Source organism: Pleurodeles waltl, chromosome 6 (assembly GCF_031143425.1).
Source record: "Pleurodeles waltl isolate 20211129_DDA chromosome 6, aPleWal1.hap1.20221129, whole genome shotgun sequence".
Taxonomy (NCBI): Eukaryota; Metazoa; Chordata; class Amphibia; order Caudata; family Salamandridae; genus Pleurodeles; species Pleurodeles waltl.
This window is the reverse complement of record NC_090445.1, coordinates 322,206,716-322,228,391: the sequence shown is the minus strand read 5'-3', so window position 1 is coordinate 322,228,391 and position 21,676 is coordinate 322,206,716. Positions and strand designations below refer to the sequence as shown.

The window sequence follows — 21,676 nt, the reverse complement described above, 5'->3', positions numbered from 1 at the left end:
ATGCACACCACTATTTCCCTTGTGATATCCCTTTTAAATTATGCCAGATGGCTATGCCATGGAGTCTCACACTCCAGACTGCGACAGCAATGCAAATTGTTAAAAATGCTGCTATGAGGCAGCTCTGGCGAATACATCTACAAGACCAAATCTCACTGCAGCAGAATCTCTTCACTGAATGGAGCATGATGGTGCCCTCTACTGCACTAGGTAACTCTACAGAAAATTAAGTGCGGCTGCACTGATGTCAGGAAACCCACAGAGATTGGAAGTGAGTACGCAGTTCCCAATAAAAGGGTCAAAATGTTAGTCAGATCCCTGCCAGACAGTCACATCCGGAAATGGGCTTCAGCTTGCAGCATCAACAGTCATAGAAAGATACTCCAAACTGTCTGGGCTGGAAAAAAATGAAACCAGCAGGCAGTGTCTATTCGAACCTGGCCACGGGCAAGTAGTATATTATTATACAGTCATTATGTTGACTCTGATGAGGCCTACTCAGTGCTTAATTTGAGCCAGTGGCTGCCGATGAGGACCAGAGGCACTTATTTGTGGGGCCTCCAACTTATTTTTTCGCATCAGATAATCACCAAGAGCATGAGAGAGAAAAACAAACACAATGGCAAGACAAAGGAAGAGAAAGACTGAAAACTGCCGTAAGAGGGAGAAATCAGGAAAATGCAGGAGTAGGAAAAAGGGGTAATGGGGGTCCGATAGTGGATGGAAAAGCCATGAGGTGGATTTATTTCTACGTAGCCTTGGTATTCAGTGCACTGACATTCAATTGCACCTGCCACAGGCATCTGAGCAGACCTTTGGGAACATGCACTCATTTATTTTATTTTTTATTTTTAACAATTTAATCATTAGCCTACAATGTAAGTGAAACGTTTACATGAACTATCCCTCTGGAAACTTGTAACATACTGCAAGGCTATTGGTATGTCCTAGACAACTGATATGAAATTAACTGACCATGTCTTGTAGGAAATAGCAAAGCCATTTATTTGAAATATACCGGACTACCATTGCAGAAAGCATCACTGTATTACGCCTACTCTCACAATCACACTGAGATGTAATTATATTCCTGCACTGACCAGGCCATAGTAACATTTGAAATCAACTGTACTATTTGTATTCTTACTATTTATATGTCTAATTTAGAACAGCGATGGAATTAAACTGCCCAGGGTTTTTCATAACTGTACATGTATATGTTCTCGTCTCAACTCACCTATACTAAAATGCTCTGCAGATGACTGGCTCAGTAGAGTGAGCGAACTATTCTCCTCTTCTTCTTTCCTACTGCATTGGTTACCATTCATTCTTTGTGTGCAGTCACTGCAGTTCTTTATGCCGCTAGAAGTGTTTCTCTGTGTGTTTGGGCTAAAACCTCCACGGAGCTGGATTCAGACCACAGACCATGGCAGTGTGCTCCACATAACAGGTGTTGAGACACTTCTAGCTCCCCTTTGCCATCTTGCACTACAGTGAACAGCCCCTTTTCCTCCACGCAGTCCGTCTCCAGTTTGCAATATTTAAGCTATTTGCCGATACTGTCAAGGCACTCCTGGTTGGTGTACCATCACTCCAGGTTATGGAGCACTGTGAGATCATGTCATTTGTTATAAATGTCAGCGTTTTTCAAAAAATGGGTTGTAAAATGCAATATGTTGGCACTTAAAAAAAATATATATTTGGGTGATGAACCCTGCCAAACCTCCCTCGTCCAATCCTCCCACACAACATGAGGGCTTGGTGTTCACTTGCTCCTCAGACCAGGTGCCCTGGCTAACTCAACTGTTCATTTAATTTGATGAAATAGCCAAGCATTTGAAAGTTCATACTTGCATTGCATATGATGCCACTTTCAGAGTAACAGTGGTTTACATTATTAATCATATTTAAACATAAATACCTAGCACACATCTCAGAGCATGTGCCTGCACAATCAATACTGTCAGCGGCACTTCGCAATCTGTCACTTAAACTTGTATTCTTACAATTGGGAGTGTATAATTAAAATAACAGTGTGCAAAATGATGTTGATAAAAAGCCCGACGCAGCACTTGTACACATTCAGCTCTAAACCTGTTTTGCAAGGGAAGCTAGACATGTTGATTCTTTCTGTGCCACTTTCCTTGTGTGGAAGGCTCTGCTAATTCCTCAACCGTGCCTGTTTTGTTTGGCAGAGGCATGCAGTGCTGTGTCTTGTGCTGTACCAGATTTGTGAAGTAGATTTTGCTACTGACTGCACTGTAACTATACTGTTGGCTGTACCCGTTTTCTGAGGCCGGGCTTCTCTAATGTTACTGCTTTTGTCACTGAGGCTTGTACTTTCTAGGCTATACCAAATCTATGTAAAATGGCCTTCACAGTGTCTGCCCCAGCTGCATCTTCCTTGCCTTAGGAAAGTTGGCACTGGTGTTTCCTGTGCTGTGCATTTTCTCTTATATGTGTAGGGGCAGCTTGTAATACGCTTCCTGGTGTCTAGAAAGCTTGCAATGCTGTCTCGTGTCCTGTGTGATGGACACCTGCACCGCTGCTCCTGAAACTACTGTCAGGAATTCTTGTACTACTACAGCGTTGTCGTACCTGCTGTACTTGTACTGCGTCTGTGATAGAAGCTTGCACTACTGATAGATGTGTGTGCGGCAATTCTGGACACCTGCCTGTATTGTACTTGTTTTGTGTTTTTACAAAATTTGCAATGTTGCTGCCTGTGCAGAACCTTTTGTGTGCAAGAGTGATGCTTATGCTGCTACCTGTGGCAAATGTGTTCCCTAAAGAGGCGACCTGGTCTGGGACTGCTTTCGCCTTTGCATTTTGTTGTAAGTGGACAATTGATCTATATACCTCCTCTTCAAGTGTTACATAGACACAACCAGCTAGAGTGACAGAACAGGCAGGGCTGAGGAACCAGGGAATGAAAATCAGCAAAGAACTTACCAAAATGGGAGTGAGTGACAAATAGTTAAAATGAGAGAAAGAAGGAATGATGTGGCACAGAAAGAAAGAGGGAGATAAAACAAGGAACAGTAGAAGTAAGGGAATTAATGAAAGGGAGTGGTAAAGAATGTGAAATAATGAAAGGGGGAAACTACTGGTGAAAGAAACAGAAAAGACAGGAGATGGAATAAAAAGTTGAGGTAAAGCAAATTAGAAAGGAAAATGGTGGGGAGCACCTAATAAGAGAGATAAAGGGGTAAAGGAGAACTGTAGAAACAGAGGCAAAGAGAATGAAAACAGAAAAGAAAAACAATATGACAGAGAACTAAAGTGAAGAAGCAACACACGGGACAAAGGAAAACAAGAGCAATAATGATAGGAGTATGCAAACAGCCATAGTGGCTGTCCCTTGCTGAGTTTACGTACTAGTGACTGACAAACACATCCGTTAAGTTCCTTCTTCTCCTATGGGCGAGCCAGTGGAGGGATGGAACTTTTTTACGGTTGAGGGTGGGTGGGGGGAAATTTTAGAGTTTAACTTGTTTAGTGCCGGTTGATTTATTGGCATTCTCTTGGTACTTATTCTCCTGCTACAAATGCCTAATTGGGTCATCCACCACCGGAACGATGTAAAAATACTGTTTAACTGTGGCCGTCTATTGAAATGCCAATAAATAATGTATTAAAAATGATAAGAGTATGCAAGATAAAGAAAAGTGGGAAAAAGAACCTGAGAGTGAAAAACAAGGGATACGACACAGAAGGAGGGAGAATTATGTAAAGTAAGGTGTAGAAGGGAGTGAGTTACGGAGACATATTTGATAGGATGAGTGGAGAGATGGTATGTGAAAAGAAGAGTCAGAGAACCAGGTACATAAAATAGAGATAAGTGACTGGAGAAACAGAAGCTCAAGAGTGTTAAATGTAAAACTGGGAAATGTAGTGTCAAATGAGGAGTATTAAGGTGACACCACAGGAGAGCGATAAGAAAGTGAAAATTGGGATGTGAAAGAATTTTTGTGTCAGTGGTATCACATCTGTGTTTCATTAAATGAGCATTGACAAGGCTTGAACTATGGATTAAAGTCCCAGTATTGAAAGGTTTAGAAAGCTCTTGTGATCACTGCCTTCTCCCCCCTCCCCTCCTCAGCACCATGAGACCCTCACAGGTGAGTAGTGCGCTTTACAAATTCCTGATTGATTGATTGATTTGACAGGCACACAATTTTCCTGTGGGCGGCACTGTCAAAGGTCAGGGTGCTGATCACCAAGCCTGCAGAGTTTTGATTACACCTTATGCCTCTTTAATGCCCCAACATCATTGCCTGCCCCTTTGTCTCAATCTTGCAAGGTCTTTTTCATCCGTGCTTTCCCTCTTTTCATCCCTACTTTCTCCCATTGTCATAGTTTTTCCATCTTTTGCTTTTTCCTTCTTTCCATTTTCTGTGTTTTTCTCTCTCTTGCTCTGGAACAAGGTTTTAAAAAAATAAGTGCAGGGTCCAAAAATGTGTTGTGGTGGACCCCATGTGCAACCGCGGGTCAAATTAAGCACTTTAAGGCACTCCACCAAACACCTAACCAAACGCTTAAGTTAACTTGCTAATTGCATAATGACTTGATCATGTTGTGAAGAACTGTTCATCTACATCTTACAGGTTAAATCCAATCACAGTAGTTCCAGGGATTAAGGATCTGGACAAACAGATCTATCTATATGAAACCTGCTTGCGAGAGACTGCAGTGAGAGTGACACAGCTTGTTTGGTTAATACATCTACTGCTGAAATGTGCATGTTTGTAGCATGCAAATACATACACAAAGGATGTTATGCCACAATTTCATTAACCCTTGCAGTAGTCTTACTGGTATTATAGCCTACGTGCTGCAGATCACTCACAGTGGATATGGGCTGTGGGAAAGTGCTGTGACTGTATCAGTACTAGCATATCGGGCAGTGTACAAGTTGTGTTTGAAGTGCTTCAAAGAGTGTTATAGTACAGGGGTGTACTGCAAATCAAGACAGATATGTGCCCTAAGAGCTCTGCAGTTCGTTCTATTGTGATATATTTGTGTACGATGCAAATCAGGAGTGGGTGCTTTTTACCAGTTGTCTGCTTGTTTTGATACGATGATGCCTAAGTGCACTGAAAGTCAGATTACAGCTGAATGGTGAGAGCTTTAATGATATATTAGTACTTTGCTGAAAATAGGTACTCTGGGCCACAAAACCCATGTTAGAATTAATCAGGCGATAGTATTTTGAAACCATAGCACTGTTAAAACCCAGATGGATGCATTTCAGAACTTCTGCAGATGTCTTGGCACAGCTGAATTAGTGTCACGCATGTCAGATTTGAGATGCTTTAGAAGAACTCTCCTAATGTCTCAGTGGTAGGAAAGGTTAAAATACTTGTACATGATAACAGCTTCATGAATTTCTCAAATCATGGGCAATGTATGCATGATGCAAGACAAGTATGATGGCTGCGTCTGGGCATAGGACATCTCTGCAGCTCCCTGTGTATTGTTGAAGTGGCAACCTAACTACTCCTTTGTTTAAATTTCATTTTTTGTTCATAAATATTTAATTGAGCTAGCAATTATTGTACTTGGACAAATAGCATGTAATGTCATTAGGATCAAAGGATGTGTGATGAGATCGCGCGCCGGAGCAATTAAGAGGGCCTCGAGATAATGACGCTCCCGAACCGCTGAGGCCTTTTTTTTCCCTGGGGGGAGTTTATTCGACGACTGGCACATTTCTCCTTCAGAATGTGCAATGTGAACATGCAGGGAGCAGTTTGGTGAGTTTTTTTAATCTTTTAAACTCTTTTTTTTTCACAGAGTTTACTTCTTTAAGCCTGCTGCTCCCTTTCTCACAGAAATGTTGCCACCATTTTGTGGGGATCGTTTCTATTCTTAAAAATGTTTTTTTTTTTTTTCTCCTTGGCCACGCGCTATATTACCCACTATTATTTGAATTAATGTAGGGACCTCTAAAAAATTATTATTTTTTCTTTTTTGGCCATTTTGAGATGTCGACTCCGAAATCATTTTAGATTCTTCATTTTGGATTTTCTTCTATAATTTTTTACATTCGTCCTTCGAAGTGACCTAACCGACGGAGAGAGAACATCAATTAAAAATACTGTATTAAGTCTACATTGCATTGCTAAAATGGAGATTCCTCATACTTCAAAAGTATCTGTATCCTCTGTATCTAATTCTAACAGTCGTAAAGACTCCGGGGTAACAAAAGAGCTAAAAAGGACCCGTCCTCTCCAACTAAGTCTCCATTGCCTCTTACATGGGAAGACATTATGGATGAACTCAAGTTAATAAAGCCTTTTGTTATGGAAACAAATATTGCACTACAACGAATTGAGGAGAAATGGTCACGTCTGGATTCTCGACTTTCTGATGTGGAGCAGAGGATCAGCGACATACAAGACGCTACTACTAAAGTTGATAATCTGTCTAAGGAAGTCACACTACTCAAAAAATAGACAGAAGATTTGGAAAATCGTAATCGGCGCAATAATCTTCGCATTTATGGCATTCCAGAAGGCTCAGAAGGCCAAGATTTGATAACATTTTTCAAACTCATATTCCGAAGATTGCTGGTCTGCAGAATACCACGGTCCTTAACATTCAGAGAGCCCATCATATTGGTCCTTCTTCTACATCTAAACCAGGAGGAATTATCGCTCTCTTTCTACAATACTCAGATTTAATGACAGTCTCGACCGCCGCCAAACAATTGCAAACAAAAGTTGTGGTCAGGCCAAAAGATTGTCTTTAGTCAAGATGTGGCCACAGCGACAGCCAAAAGAAGGAAAGAATTTCTGGATCTACAACCAGCTTTAAGATCCATGAATGCTAGATTTGGCCTTATTCATCCTTGTTTCTTTAAAGTTACCTTCAAGGACAGAACAACTACTTTTGAAAATCCCTCTGATTTGAAACAATTTATATATACCCACAAAGGGGAGGCAATGGAACTCAGCAAGACTTGATTGGGTAATGTTGGATTTTTAAATAATTTATTCTTTCTTTACAGGTATTGAAAACATTGAAATGTCAAGCAAAAAAAATCCCCTTTCCGATTGTGTCTATATTCTTGTATAGGTCGGCATCATAGTGTTCTTTCCCTTGTTGGTAAGTCACGTCGTCAGTTGTTTATACTGTAATGTATTTATTCTGTTTTAACGTCTCTCTCCCTTTTGCTATACAATTATTTTAATTCCTCTGGGGTGTTGTTGTTGATTGGCCTCTAATTTTCTTGCTCCTCCCTTTCTTCCTTGCAAAATATATTCTTCTTGTCAGGATAATTATGACTGAAGCCTTTTGGCTTTTCGTCATCTTGTTTTTCTTCTATCAATGGGGTGCTTTTGCCACCTCTTTACTTCTCCATCTCTTTCGTCTTCTCTTCTTCTCCTTTTGTCTTTCTTTCTTCTTTTATATTTTTTTTTACGTTACAATGCAATGTTGGCATCCACAAGCAACCTCAACTGGATATGTGTTCAGAATTTTCCCTTCCACCTTACTCTATGATTCATATGTTGTATATATCTTAGATTTCATCAAGGGTCTGTTGTCTATATGTCTTCCCTCCAGTTAAATGACCAATCTTTGTATTATTTCATGGAATGTTAAGGGTTTACGTAATCCGGTTAAGAAACAAAGAGTGCTTCAACATCTCTCTAAATTAAACTGTCAGGCTGCTCTTGTACAAGAAACACATCTTAAGGAGCAGGACTTTAAAAGTTTAAATAGAAATTGGGTTGGTCATGTTTTTGGTTCCTCTGCAGTTCATAACCAGAATGGGGTATTAATTTTGTTTCATAAATCTTTACATATACAAATTATAGAAGAGTTTAAAGATGTTACTGGTAGATGGATATTATTGACAGTTGAAATTAGTGGGGTGCTGTACTCCATTTGCAATGTCTATGGTCCAACTGGAGTAGAGCCTCAATTTTGGATACATTTTTCTTCTTTATTATTATCTTGCAATTCTGACAATCTTGTGGTAAGAGGTGATTGCAATCAGCTTATGGATCCTTTTGTTAATTGTCGTTCTCAAACTGGTTATATTCCTAATAAAATGCAAAAAGCATTTCATCAGGCAATCTACTCTAGAGGTTTACGTGATATATGGAGAATTGCACATCCAGATGTAAACCAATTTACATTTTATTCTGCAGTACATCACTCATAGTCTAGAATAGATTATATATTTGCTACACAAAATATTTTACAATCAGTCTTACAAACTGACATTGGGTCTATTCTTATATCAGATCACGCCCTGGTAATTATTGATTTGAACTTTCCAGGCACTTCCTCATCTTCTAAACGCTGGAGATTTAATAACGTCTTATTGCAAGACCATTTATTTATTGATCAATTTACAATGTTTTCTAAAGACTTTTTTAGCCACAACTTATCTTCCGATACTCAGATGAATTTTATATGGGATGCATTCAAAGCTACTGCCAGAGGTTTTATTATAGATTATGTTGCCACTAAAAAGAAAGAAAATTCTAATATTTCCTCTCAATTACTTGCACAAATAAAGCGTTAAGAGCATGAATACTTCTCCTCTAACAAACCAGATACTCTGTCCAGATTGATTGATGCTAAATTACAATACAATAAGCAATCTTTGGATAGTGCATGTGGTACTCTACTCAAAATAAATTCCAAATTTTATGGGGGGAAAAATAAGGCGGGTAAACTGTTGGCAAACTGCTTAAAGATTAAAAAACAAAAGTCTAAAATTACTGTTATCACAGACACATTTGGAAACAGTCACACTAATGACTTAAAAATTCTGGAATGTTTTACTGATTACTACACCACATTATATATTCCCGAAAATACTTGTAATATATCTGAGGTTGATGCTTTCTTCCACTCTGTTCCTAAGACACATAAAGTAGACTTATCTCTATTAGACTCTGAATTATCCGAGTTAGAAATTAAAAATGCCATCACCAAACTTAAGGCCCCGGGTCCTGATGGCTTTTCAATTGAATTTTACTCAACATTTGCATCCATTTTAGTTCCAAAGTTATTAACACTTACACAATATTTCTTATTGCAAGATCAAGCAAAGGGCACTTTTTCTGAAGCTATGTTGTGCTTGATTCCTAAAAAAGATAAAGATTTATCCAAATGTGGTAACTATAGACCCATATCCCTTATCAATGTTGACTGTAAAATTTTTGCAAAAGTCCTTGCTTTACGTATTAATCATTTTATCCCAGATTTAATAGACATTCACCAGTCAGGTTTTGTTAAGGGGCGGGACATATCAGATAATTCTAGAACTTTTCTCAATATTCTCCATCTTGCTTCTAAGTCCAGGGACCCTATAGCTGCTATAACTCTCGATGCTGAAAAAGCTTTTGATTCAAGTTTGTTGGGATTTTATGTTTGGAGCATTAAAATGGCATGGTTTTAGTCCTCATATTATTAAACTCATTAATATGTTATACTCATCACCTTCTACATCTGTTTTAGTCAATGGTAAACAATCCCATTACTTCCCCCTACACAGAGGTACTAGACACGGTTGTCCTCTATCACCCCTTTTATTTATATTAGCCCTTGAACCCCTTCTAGAGAAAATACGTAGGTCATCTGATTTTTACAGCTTTAAGCACAAAGACATACAGATTAAATTTACAGCATATGCTGACGATATTCTGCTCTTTATCTCTAATCCTCAACAGACTATTCAGGAATTTTTTCGCTTATTACGAGAATATTCAAATATCTCAGGATATAAACTTAATATCGACAAATTAGAGGTTTTGCCATTAAATGCTTATTGTCTACCCGACATGTTTAAAGATACTGGTTTTACTTGGAACTCTAAGCATATTAAATGCCTGGGCATATCCTACTCCAATTCTATTAAAGACACTATTCGCATTAATCTCAAAGAAGTCGAGTCAAAGATTTTTTGATATTGCTTGACAGATGGTACCCTCTTTATTCAACTTGGTGAGAAAGATTGGCCACAATCAAAATTATGTGGTTGCCCATTTAAATTTTTTATCTATCTATGCTCCCAGTTAAACTCCCATCTGTTTTTAAAAAAACTATAAATACACTATTTATTAAATTTTTATTGAACAATCGTAAATCTCGTATATCTTTAATCAAACTACAAGAACCTAGAGATAATGGAGGTGTAAATTTTCCATGCCTTAAAAGATACCATTCTGCATTTGTTTTAAAACAAATCTGGATGTCCCTCTCTCCCACTTTTCACAATGGAACCTCTCTATGGAGTCAATTGGAACACAAATTACACCATTTACTCTTAGAGATGCAATTCGCCTTTCAAAACCCCCTAAATCCCTTCAATCTCCGATAATCACTCATTCTACAGTATCTCTATTGCCAAACCATTACTTATTGCCTCTCACTCCTCATCTGAGAACCTTAGGCAAACTCCCATATGGTACAACAATGATATTAAAATTCCTAATAAAACATTAGCCTGGAAGGAGTGGATGCACAAAGGCATTATAACTCTGGATCATTTAATTTTAGATAATGCTGTACTTGCATTTCAAGATATTCAACAGACATTTCATATTTCCTCTCATTACACCGTGCAGTACCAATCTCATTTATAAATTGTTATCTCATACTTTGGATACTCCCTTTTCTTCACAGCCTATTTCCCAGCCTTATAATCTCTACTCACAAGTCCCAGCATCCTTTATATACAGAACTCTTACACATACCAGTCGCGTGAGACCAAAATCTAAAATAGAATTGGCATGGGAACAAGATTTCAATCAAAATTTTCCTATATCTACATGGAAACAAATATGGTCAAAACTTCATACAACATCCCGTTCAGCATCTACAACCCAAACATTATTTTATTTTTAGAATCGATTGTATTATACTCCTATGGATCTTTATAAATTGAAACTTGTTACAGACAATAAGTGCTGGTCGTGTTCCAAAGAAAATAGCCATTATATGCACATGTTTTTTTAATGGGTCCAGTCCATGCTTTCTGGAAACAAGTTTGGGATAAAGTCAATCAAATTTTGTCCATCAATGTACACTTCAGTATATTACACATTGGGCCTGATTCTGACCCCGGCGGTTCCTTACCGCCGGGGCCAGGGTTGGCGGGAGCACCGCCAACAGGCTGGCGGTGCCCCGCAGGGCATTCTGACCGCGGCGGTTTTGCCGCGGTCAGAAGTGGAAAACCGGCGGTCTCCCGCCGGTTTTCCGCTGCCCATTAGAATCCTCCGCTGCGCCGCCATGGGGATTCTGACAAACCAAGCCGCCATCCTGTTCCTGGCGGTTCTCCCGCCAGGAACAGGTTGGCGGTATGGGTTGTCGTGGGGCCCCTGGGGGCCCCTGCAGTGCCCATGCCAATGGCTGCAGGGGCCCCCGTAAGAGGGCCCCACAAAGAATTTCACTGTCTGCATTGCAGACAGTGAAATTCGCGACGGGTGCCCCTGCACCCGTCGCACCTTCCCACTCCGCCAGCTCAATTCTGAGCCGGCGTCCTCGTGGGAAGGGGGTTTTACACTGGGCTGGCGGGCGGCCTTTTGGCGGTCGCCCGCCAGCCCAGTGTAAAACTAAGAATAGCCGCAGCGGTCTTCCGACCGCGGTGCGGTATTCCGACCGCGGTGCGGTATTCTGGAGGGAGGAAGTCTGGCGGGCGGCCTCCGCCGCCCGCCAGACTTAGAATGAGGGCCATTGTTTTGGTTAGTACCTCATCTATTTGGTATTCCCAATCCATGCTTGGCAAACTGGCTGATTTACTCCTTGCTAGTACACTGCAAATTATAACTTCTAGTTGGAAAGATGCTACAAAAATATCTGTTGTAGCTTGGTGGAATCTGATTTGCTATAATCACAGAATGGATCGAGTAAATGCTAATACTACTCAACTGTTAATTAAAAGAGACACGTTATGGCTTCCTCTTACATCTTTACTTTCACAACACAAGATCTTTCATACTACTGTTAATACTGTTTTTGAACCTCCTCGAATGTCCTTTATTTTGTTTGTGCTCTTTCTCTTTTTTCTCTTTTTTTCTTTTTGTTTGGAATTAATGGTTGCTCTACTGAGAACAAATGATCTTCATTTGGCATTGTTTTTACTTTTCTTTTCTTTTTCTTTTCTCTTTTCTCTTTCTTCTTTACTACAATATAACAAAAATGCTATTATTTTATGGTACAATATTTTATTCTGATTATGTATAAAATTGTTTTTATAGGTATAATTATTCTTATGATTTTTTTTTGTTCCAATGTAGTTATCTTATTGTACTAATGTTTGTTAACTTATTCAATAAAGCATTATTAAACACAAAAAAAAGGATGTGTGATGTCATAGACTTCAAAGGGCATGTGATGTCACTGCCGCTAACCCTGGCGTTTTGCTGAATTGACGTCCATGTATGTACCTCTAACCCCAGGACCCCCCCTTACCTCCATACCCAGACTTGCTAAACAGAAGCACGTACCATTGATTTCTTGTATTCCATAGCGCTTTGCAAGTTCAAAAGTCATCTGCACCTTCCCTGAATATTTCATGAGGTTTGGATCTGAAAATAGTTTGTAAAGAAATTAAGACATTTTACGTGGAAAATCAAAAATTGCGGACAGATGTCAAAGGACAGCATGTGAGGGTTTGAGATACTAAAAGAGTGTGTAAGGATGATGGAGCTAAAGACAGAAGGTGAGTAGTTTAGGTGCAGAAGGGTACGAAGTTAGTGGAGTAAGCATGTCAGAAAAGCTTACCATAACAGTGTATATAATTATCTCATCAACCCTCAATATCCAAACCCAGGATTTTCTCTGTGGGATTTACCTGTAGCCAAGGACACAATGCACTTGCCACTCAGCTCTGGAGTTTCACTGAAATCCATCATGTGCCTAACCTGAGAAAACACAAGCACATGAGTTAACAGACAGTTCTTCCTACCCGAGTTACCTATAAAATCATTCAACTCTGACATGTGGATATGTCACAAAACCTAGTGAAACATGTTCACTCTCACAGCTTCTTACAGCAAGCAAAAAGCCAATGCTTTTTAAGATGGATTCCTCAGTTTTAAAACTATGTACATAATTGAAAATACATGCATAAAATTTCACGTTAATAAAAATATTAAGTTGCGTCTTTTACTTCTAATCTCGCAACAGAAATGTAAACATAACCCCAGCGTCAGCTTATTCCAGTGGTTCCCAAACTTTTTCGATCCCCGGCTCCTTTGACCTATTGGCCGTGTTGGCCATGGCTCCCCATTATGTTACTTTTTTTTGGCGGGTGGGGGAACGTAATCCCAGCCTCGGGAGTACTACCATTTTTAGCCTGGAAAATAATTGGGATGAAACTGATGAGGGCATTAGAGAGCTTTAGAAGAGCACCAGATGACACTACATAGGGTCAGGCTTTATTTTTAAATAGGCACTGATGAGATTAAGTAATTTGCACAGAATCAAAGGATGGGAGCTGACGCCAGGACTCCAGCCTGGTTCCCAAGTTCTAAAGTCAACAGCTCTAACTGCTAGGCCACATCTCCTCCTTTGACAAAACTGGTGAAAGGATGTAACCCATCTGGCGGCTGCTTCTGACATCTCCTTCCTGTGCTAGAATGGGTCAGTTATTATTTTTCAGTTTTTCTTGGATATTCTCTTTTCTTCTCAGACACCTTCATACATTATGTCTTTCTGGTATCTGTCTTGCTTTGTCAGAGAAATGAACTCTGGTTTCATTATTCCCACATTCAGATTTGTCACAGAGGCTGGGCGCTCTGGAGTCTCATGTCTGTCTCTATTTACCTGTACCTACACTATTTACAGTTTGTCTTCTTTATTCTCTCGTTCAGGTTGCTGAAAATCAATTATTGGAAACTATTTTTGTTCTTTTATCATAGGGATATTATTAATGGTACTTTGGCGCCCTCCGCTGGTCACAATAATTAATGCAAGGTGTTTTGTTTCCAATACCACGATGAAAAGCTACCGATTCAAAGCACCTCTGAGTGGTTTCCAGACTGTGTGCGGCGGCCCTGGCTAGTTTTGAAGGTGCACCAGGGAGCCGCGCCGCACAGATTGGGAACCACTGGCTTATTCTATTGCTTCAGTGAAGCATAAGGACACAAGACATCTATTTCAAACAGGCTTCTGCTACAAGACGTGCAGGGTCTACTCTCCTCCCTTAATGTCTGGTCCTTTCTAAGGGAAGTCAGGCTTCAGCAGCTCACTTTTGGGTGTCGGGTGAGATAGCACCGTAGACTTATATGTCGTGCAGAGGTCCACTTTAAATGGGTAGGTCTGCAACCAACTGGTATAATACATTAAAATAACAATTAAAATCCAGCCTCACTCATACAAACATGATCCTGACGTTCCATAATTTTAAGCCTCCCTGAGCCCTAGACCCTCACCCAAATAAACAACTCGCATCATCAAGCAGGAATTGCGATTCTTCCATCCAGGTTCAAAACTTTTCAACTACTCATCCTACCCCCCATCCCTAACCTCTTTACCCTGCTCACCAGCTGAGTAGGCCTGCATCGTGACCTTAGCCTACACAAATATGTGACATAATTTGCCTTTCTCACCACTTCCAACAGGTGTAATACCCAGCCTGCTCCCCTCCTCCTGCGTTCCTTACTTGAAAACCCTCTACACCTTTATCAAGTGTAAATTAACACCCAGGACCTCTTTGAGCAAAAGCCGATACCTTCTTTGCCCTTGGTCAGTTTATGACCACCTCAACCATAATGCCACAACTGTTTTCTGAACTGAATTTCATTCCTCAAAATCCCCACACTGCTCCTGTAGACCAGTGGTGTAACTTAGCCCCCACGGTGCGGGTGGGTCCCGAGCTCCAGGAGGCCCCCTCAGCACAGTACACTGACATGGTCCCTGACTGGGTCCAGGGCGGCTCCATGTACTTTGCAGGGGGCCCCCTCCAGTTTTGTTACACCACTATTGTAGCCTAACAATTCTGGACCCATACACCTTGAAAACATCCATTTCATGCACAATGAAAAGAGTTCAATCTCAAAATTCGAATACCAACACCCCAGCAAGACCCTCACAAGCTCCCCCAGTGTCTGAAATGTGACAGGTGTCCATACTTGCTCACTGTGCCACTGGATTCAGCTAGCCTGGCTGATGATGTGTGATACCTCGAAATCGGTCCCAGGATGCTTGTTTCCGGTCTAGGAAAGACCTGGCCAGGCAGTTTGGTCTAGACTATTCTCCTGAGGAACAGGGTCAAGACTGCTTTGTATATGGTAGGTCCAAACTGTCAGGAATCCCCAAGGTGCCTCCTGCGTTATCTGTCAGCATCCCCAGGGATTAGGGTTAAATCATATCTCTGTTCTTGGTTAAACCTTCCTGTTTCTAAGTAAACATAATGGGCCTGATTACAACTTTGGAGGAGGTGTTAATCCATCCCAAAAGTGACGGTAAAGTGACGGATATACCACCAGCCGTATTACGAGTCCATTATATCCTATGGACTCGTAATACGGCTGGTGGTATATCCGTCACTTTACCGTCACTTTTGGGACAGATTAACACCTCCTCCAAAGTTGTAATCAGGCCCAATGTAATGTGTTACACAATTGGTTTTGTCAATGCTTGTTTTACCAATGCTTGTTTGCTAATGTGAGCAGGTGTAGACATGTGCTTCTAATTGGGTGTGGTGACTCGTCCACATGTGAAAAGTCAACTGCTTTCCTGATTAGCTATAAATAGCAGAGTGAAGCATGCCCCCGCTTGGCTTTGTTTTGCTTCCTGATCTCAGCATCTGATTTGGTAGTCCAGCCCCTGCTGTCATCCTCATATTCAGGACTTTTGAGGCAATTATTTTCTTTGTTCCTGTACCAGCTGATACAAGGCATTCCTCCAGCACTCCGGAAAAGACTGCAGCTAAGTGACTAGTATTCTCCAGGGAGTTTGTTCTTTGAGCGCTGCACTTTCCTAGAACAGCTGGTGTATTTCAGACCTCGTATTTTGGCAGAGTGCCTATCTTGAAGGGACAAATGCATTTCTGAACATTCTACATTGTTTTTGTAGTTACTTGACTAAATGTGCTTCAGGAAATCTGCTTGAGCTCAAGTACTACAAAAAGTAGCAATTTTAAAAGAGCATTTACGTGACTTTTCTTTCTCTAATAGCATAAGTCTTGGATTTAAATTGTGTCATTCATGCCTGTGTTTCAGGTTTGAGGAATTTGCTTTTGAAGGGTTGTTCACACACACAGTGAAACCAACCCAAACTGTGCCACCCTAACTGTTTATACTCAGAGTGGACGTTTGTATTTCTTGGATTGTTTTTGTTCCTTTTAGTTTAAGCCTATGCATACAGGAAAGTTATATGTGATGTAATGACTGCCCTTGATTGTCTTTCTTGTGCATGATAAGTGCAACCACAGTTCTAATTGTAGTGTGCAACGGTGAATCTCAGTACTTATTGTTATGGTACTCAGTTTGGGTTTTTGGTAATCCAGTGTTAGTAATTGTGCTAACAGTTATTATTATCCAAGAAAAGTGCTGGAGCATCCCGGTGTTCTTTTACCGCTCCCGTGCCCATATCAGAAAGAGAGATTCAGTTTCGAGGAAGTTGAGTGCACTAACTCTACTATCACTCTGTCAACAACAACCTGCCCCCGAAGACAAAGGGTGCCTGGCTGGACCGGCAAGAGGTGGCAGTGTTTTGTCTCTTTCTCTTCCACTCCCCCTTTCCTTTTGGGACACCCGCCTGGGTTTCTGTGTCCACCAGGAAGTGCAGAGAGGTGTCCCAGGAAGTCAAGGGCATACCATCGCCCCTGCAGACATCCTGCTTTTCAGGTGAGTGGCTCCGTCTCAACACAAACTGGGGTGGCATAGTGAGCAAAAGAACAATGAATTTAACCCAGATCTGTGACTGGGGTTTAAGTGTTTGAAAAGTTTCAGCACTCCGTCCATCACCTAGTTGTGTTGCTCTGTACACCCTACGTGGCCAGGGTATGCCCAGACATGGGTCCCTTGGTCACTGCTCCTGGATTTAAGCTAGCCTGGCTGATGAGGAGTGATAACTCAAAATCAGCCTCAGGATGCTTATTTCCGGTCCAAGGAGGACCTGAACTGGCAGGTCGGGCTGGACTGTTCCCATGAGGAACAGGGTCAAGACTGATTTGCATATGGCTGGGCCCAAACTGGGGTGGCACGGTGAGCAAAAGAACGATGGATTTAACCCAGATCTGTGACGGGATGAGTGTTTGAAAGGTTTCAGCACTCCACCCATCATCTTGTTGTGTTGATATGTTTCCCCTAAGTGGCCAGGGTATGCCCAGGTGTGGGTTTCTTGCTCACTGTGCCACTGGATTCAAGCTAGCCTGGCTGATGAGGGGTGATACCCCAAAACCAGCCCCCAGGATGCTTGTTTCTGGTCAAGGGAGGAGCTGGCCTTGCAGTTCGGTCTGGACTGTTCCCATGGGGAGCAGAGTCAAGACTGATTTGCATATGGCTGGGTCAAACCTGGGGTGGCATGGTGAGCAAAAGAACAATGAATTTAACCCAGATCTCTGACTCTGAAAAGTTTCAGCACTCCATCCATCATCTTGTGTCGCTAGGTATACACACTCACTAAACGAGTCTCCTGTACCAGTCCTGTTACCACCCTCCTTGTCAAATTTCCCTTCCACTAGGTCATTCCACCAAAACAGGCTCCCATTAAACAACAATATGCCAACTATAGTGAACGGTGTAAGCCTGTGGCCGATGAACCTCATAGGAAACACAACGCATCTTCTCACGTGTCTTCTAACCCCAAGTTACTGTCCCTATTTCTATTCGCTGCATCACTAACCTGAAACTTCCTTCACACCTGTGCATAAGGCTTTCTGGTTCAAGGCACCAACCAATTTTCCACCAGTGCAATCATTCTCATTTTCCTAACTTCCCCACCTCATCAGGCATCCTAGTCGTCTCTGCATCTGCTCCCAAACCCAGACTACAAAATATCTGACAGTGTGAATAAGATAAAGCATCTGCTCTGTCATTGTTCACATCTGGAGGCACAGAATACAATATTGTAAAGTAACCTAGCGTAACCCTGTGCAACAATTTCAATACCCTAACACACTTAGCTCTTTGTCCACCTATAAACGCTACCACAATTTGTTATCCAGGTTGAAAGTCAGAAGTTTAATAGCAGCTCTTACCCATAACAGATAAGGCCATCACCAGAAAAACTCAAAAAAATGCAATACTCCCCTGTCTCAGTCAGTGCTCCAGCCTCGCTGGCACACCCCTCCAAGAACAAGCGAAATATGCGTGTCCCAGCAGCATCAAAATAAATGTGAATCTTCCACAGCAGCTTATCATCCATTGACCACATCATCACAACATTAAATTGTTCCAAGAAGTACTTCCACACCCTAAGATCTGTTTGTAGTGCTACCAAAATCCTTAGTGCTGGGGCAGGTCTGTTCCTGACATGGAAAAACCTTACCTGTCTAATATACATTTTACTAACCCTCACAACAGGCAAAGTTCAGGAGTCCTAACAAAATTTACACCTTCTTCAATGGCACTTTTTGCACCACCACCACCTCCTCAATCTTCCTTTGCAGTAACCTTGCCTGTATCAAAACAGTGTTAAGTTCAGTACTTAGTAAATTCAACACCATGCTAGGCCCTTCTGTTTATTATTGTGCCAAATGCACCTTCATTTAATTCACCAATAACTGAAACTTGCTCAGTGTCCTCTGACATGGCCCAACCATGTTGGCCCAATAAATAGGAAATCACCCAGTGAGTGAATCTCTTACTTCAAACCAGACTTCACCAAGAATGCCCATTCCAAGAACGTACTGAATGGGAACAAGAGATTATCAACTCATGGACAACAGCTTGTAAAAAAAATAAGGCCCATCAAATTGCATACTCAAAAATGAAAAATCATCTGGGTTCACCAGCATGTTGAGAACTTAACATGATGATGACTTTGTATCACATTTTGCCAAGTCCACCCCATCTTGGTCGAAAACCTGGACATATGGGCAGAGGTCCTGCTAAATTTTGCAGGCACAAATGAAATAGAGTTTGGGACTCCCTCGCATGAATAATGTTTAGGAAAGATCCCTCATACAGCAACCTAGTAGAGACACTATAAAGGTCCATTGGATATTGTATTCATCCCTCTGGAGGGAATGCTACATCATATTGTGAGGTATTCATCATTTCCTCTTTTTCCGCATTGTTACCACCTCCAACCATTCATCTATTTCACCTTCTTCCAACTGCCTCTCTTCCTCGTGATACAGCTCAGTCACATCTGTCTCCTTATTAGCATTAACCCACCAAAACCTACATCACTCTTGCCTGGTAACTCTCCAGTATCCTCACCACCATTATTCCATTATTCTGCTCCCACTCTGAAGATATATAGAGTAGAAAATCCACTGATGTGGTCACTGGCTGCAGTGTCATCAGAAGAACTGCCCTGGACCTCTTCCTCTCTTCAGGCCGATGCTCAGGAGCACCCCGTGCTGCACCAGCAACAGGATACCCCCCTTGGCTTCAACTGCCAGGGTTGTTTGTCTTCTTCCCTCTACACTGCTCCTGCCTACTGTCTCTACCCAAGACGGCCCCTTACCCTACACTAGATCACCATGACCTGCCTACCCCCCAATTAGGATCCAAACCAGTTTACCCCTTGCACCTCATCAACCCCTGCCAACCCCACACATTCTGAGGCCCCACCTACATGCATCTGTCCCTTAGTCTCTGTCGCAGGCCTTGTAATAATTGGCTCTTTTTCTCTTCAGCCCCTTTACTGGTCTCCAACATTCCCTCAACCTGCACCTCCTTCCCTTCTACCAGCCCTTCTTGCTTCCAACCAGTCCCTGTTAGATGAGCGTCCTTGCTCCTATCAAATAAAAATATTCTTCTTTCCCTTGAGGCCCGCCCCTCTCTTTTTATTGGGAGGAGGGTCCTGTGCTATCTCTTTATTTTTTATGCCACATTGGCATTTTGTACGTTGTTGCACCTGCCTCCCCTGCTAAGTTTTGAGTCTGCTCTGGTGTCACATCTCGGGCCGATAAACCAGCCCTCCCTGTGCTTGGCGCACCACCTGGACCAGCCTCAGCCCCTTCCCTACGCTGTTAGTCTGCAACAGGAGACCAGGCTTCTCTCTGGCATCCTGCCCAGCAACAAACACCTTAGACTTCGTTGCGTGGTCACGTCTGCACTTCTCGGCCTCAGCGGGCCCCACCTCAGGCCTGGGCCACACATCTCCGGAGCCTTCAGAGGCAAGAACTCTGTGTCACACTCGACAGTCTCAGCAGACTCTTTCTGTATACCTAATTTTTGTTTCCAAAAATGATACGTTCTGTGACCTAGGTCTACTAGTTAGGGTGAGCAGACCATAACGGCTGCCACTACCCAGCCCCACCTTGCCATGGGAGCTAAGCAGGATCCAACCATCCAGGTCTGCTTTAATATACTATATAACATCCTCACTCTTGGTCATGCAAGGCATGCACGACGTCCCTCACAGTATTAGCACTAACTTGGGATACTCAGGTCTAGCCTGCATCAAAAGTCCTCTCTAACCTGCCTGCCCACAAGAACAAATAGAAGGACAGACCCCTAACGTAACTAGCCGTATTTCGACCCTCCCTAGATCTTCACATCTGACCAATGTCCATCTATCACTTTTCCCCTGCTGTTACCAGTGTCATTTGCCTCAATAACCCAATCTATCTGTCTCCTTCTTACACGTGTTGTATTTCTTGTTGGAGAACTAATCTGTTGCACATGTGGCCAGGACAGCGCTACATATGAAGACATTTGACAAATAAGCTTGGAGTTCAGTGAATTCGATTAATAACTGAAGATGCCACATATTTTAGTGGGGTAATGTGTTCCAGTTCCAGGCCCAAAAGGCACTTTACTGGTAAACGATGCACTTCTTAACATCTCCCCATAGTCAATTACAATTGACTGGAGTCCACATCTTGCTTTTTCTTTGCTTACTTGAATGAAGAAACGCTATTTCTATCAGCTTAGAACTTATTGAGAGGCCCCTTCAATTATCTGTGCAAGGAGAGATGGATAGCAACTAGCTGAAAACTGCTCCACTCTTCACAAGTGTGTTTTTTATTCCTTTTGGCTTTTCCTTTCACATGTCGGATGTTGCTCCAGAATATGGCCACTTGTCAGTTCTCCTTAAGTTTACAGAGCTTTGTCGGGCTTCCAGACTCCGAGGGATAGGCAGTTAGTGCTTAATTTGTAAATAAAAACGTGCCGGTGCCCAAAGTCGTCCTCTTAAACATGGGGCTGCTGCAATTAAATGTGTGAACACGGAATACTGAGGCAGCGTAATCCTGAAGCCATCTCAGGCCTCTTCAATCCACATAAAGCCTCTCACTGCCCCTTCAGCTCACTCTTGCAGCTTTCTACTTTCTCTCTTTATGACGCTTTTTCGTTTTTCCCTTCCTCCGTCTTTCCCATATGTGCTTTTTGCTCGCAGCAAATGCTTGAGGCAGAAGAATAAGCCCCGGCCCTCAAAAATAGGTGCTGGTGCTCAGCACCGGAAACAACAAGCACAAAGTAAGCACTGTAGGCAGTGGCTGGACAATGGTGAAGGCGGCCTACATAGGACTGTATGCTTCCCATACATCATAAGAGGGTAGAGTCTACTTCACAGAAAGTGGAGCATA

At 41.9% G+C, this 21,676-nt stretch overlaps 1 protein-coding gene across 1 annotated transcript in view; it reads right to left on the bottom strand.

The window, feature by feature from the left end:
• LOC138299675 (dehydrogenase/reductase SDR family member 1-like) overlaps window positions 1-21,676 on the bottom strand; it is a 157,905-nt gene that overhangs the window by 9,312 nt on the left and 126,917 nt on the right. Inside the window, exons 7-8 of the mRNA XM_069238147.1 lie at window positions 12,818-12,887; window positions 12,471-12,551 (exon numbers count right to left, since the gene is read on the bottom strand). Coding sequence (XP_069094248.1) covers window positions 12,471-12,551; window positions 12,818-12,887 — 151 coding nt within the window. The remainder of the gene's footprint in view (window positions 1-12,470; window positions 12,552-12,817; window positions 12,888-21,676) is intronic.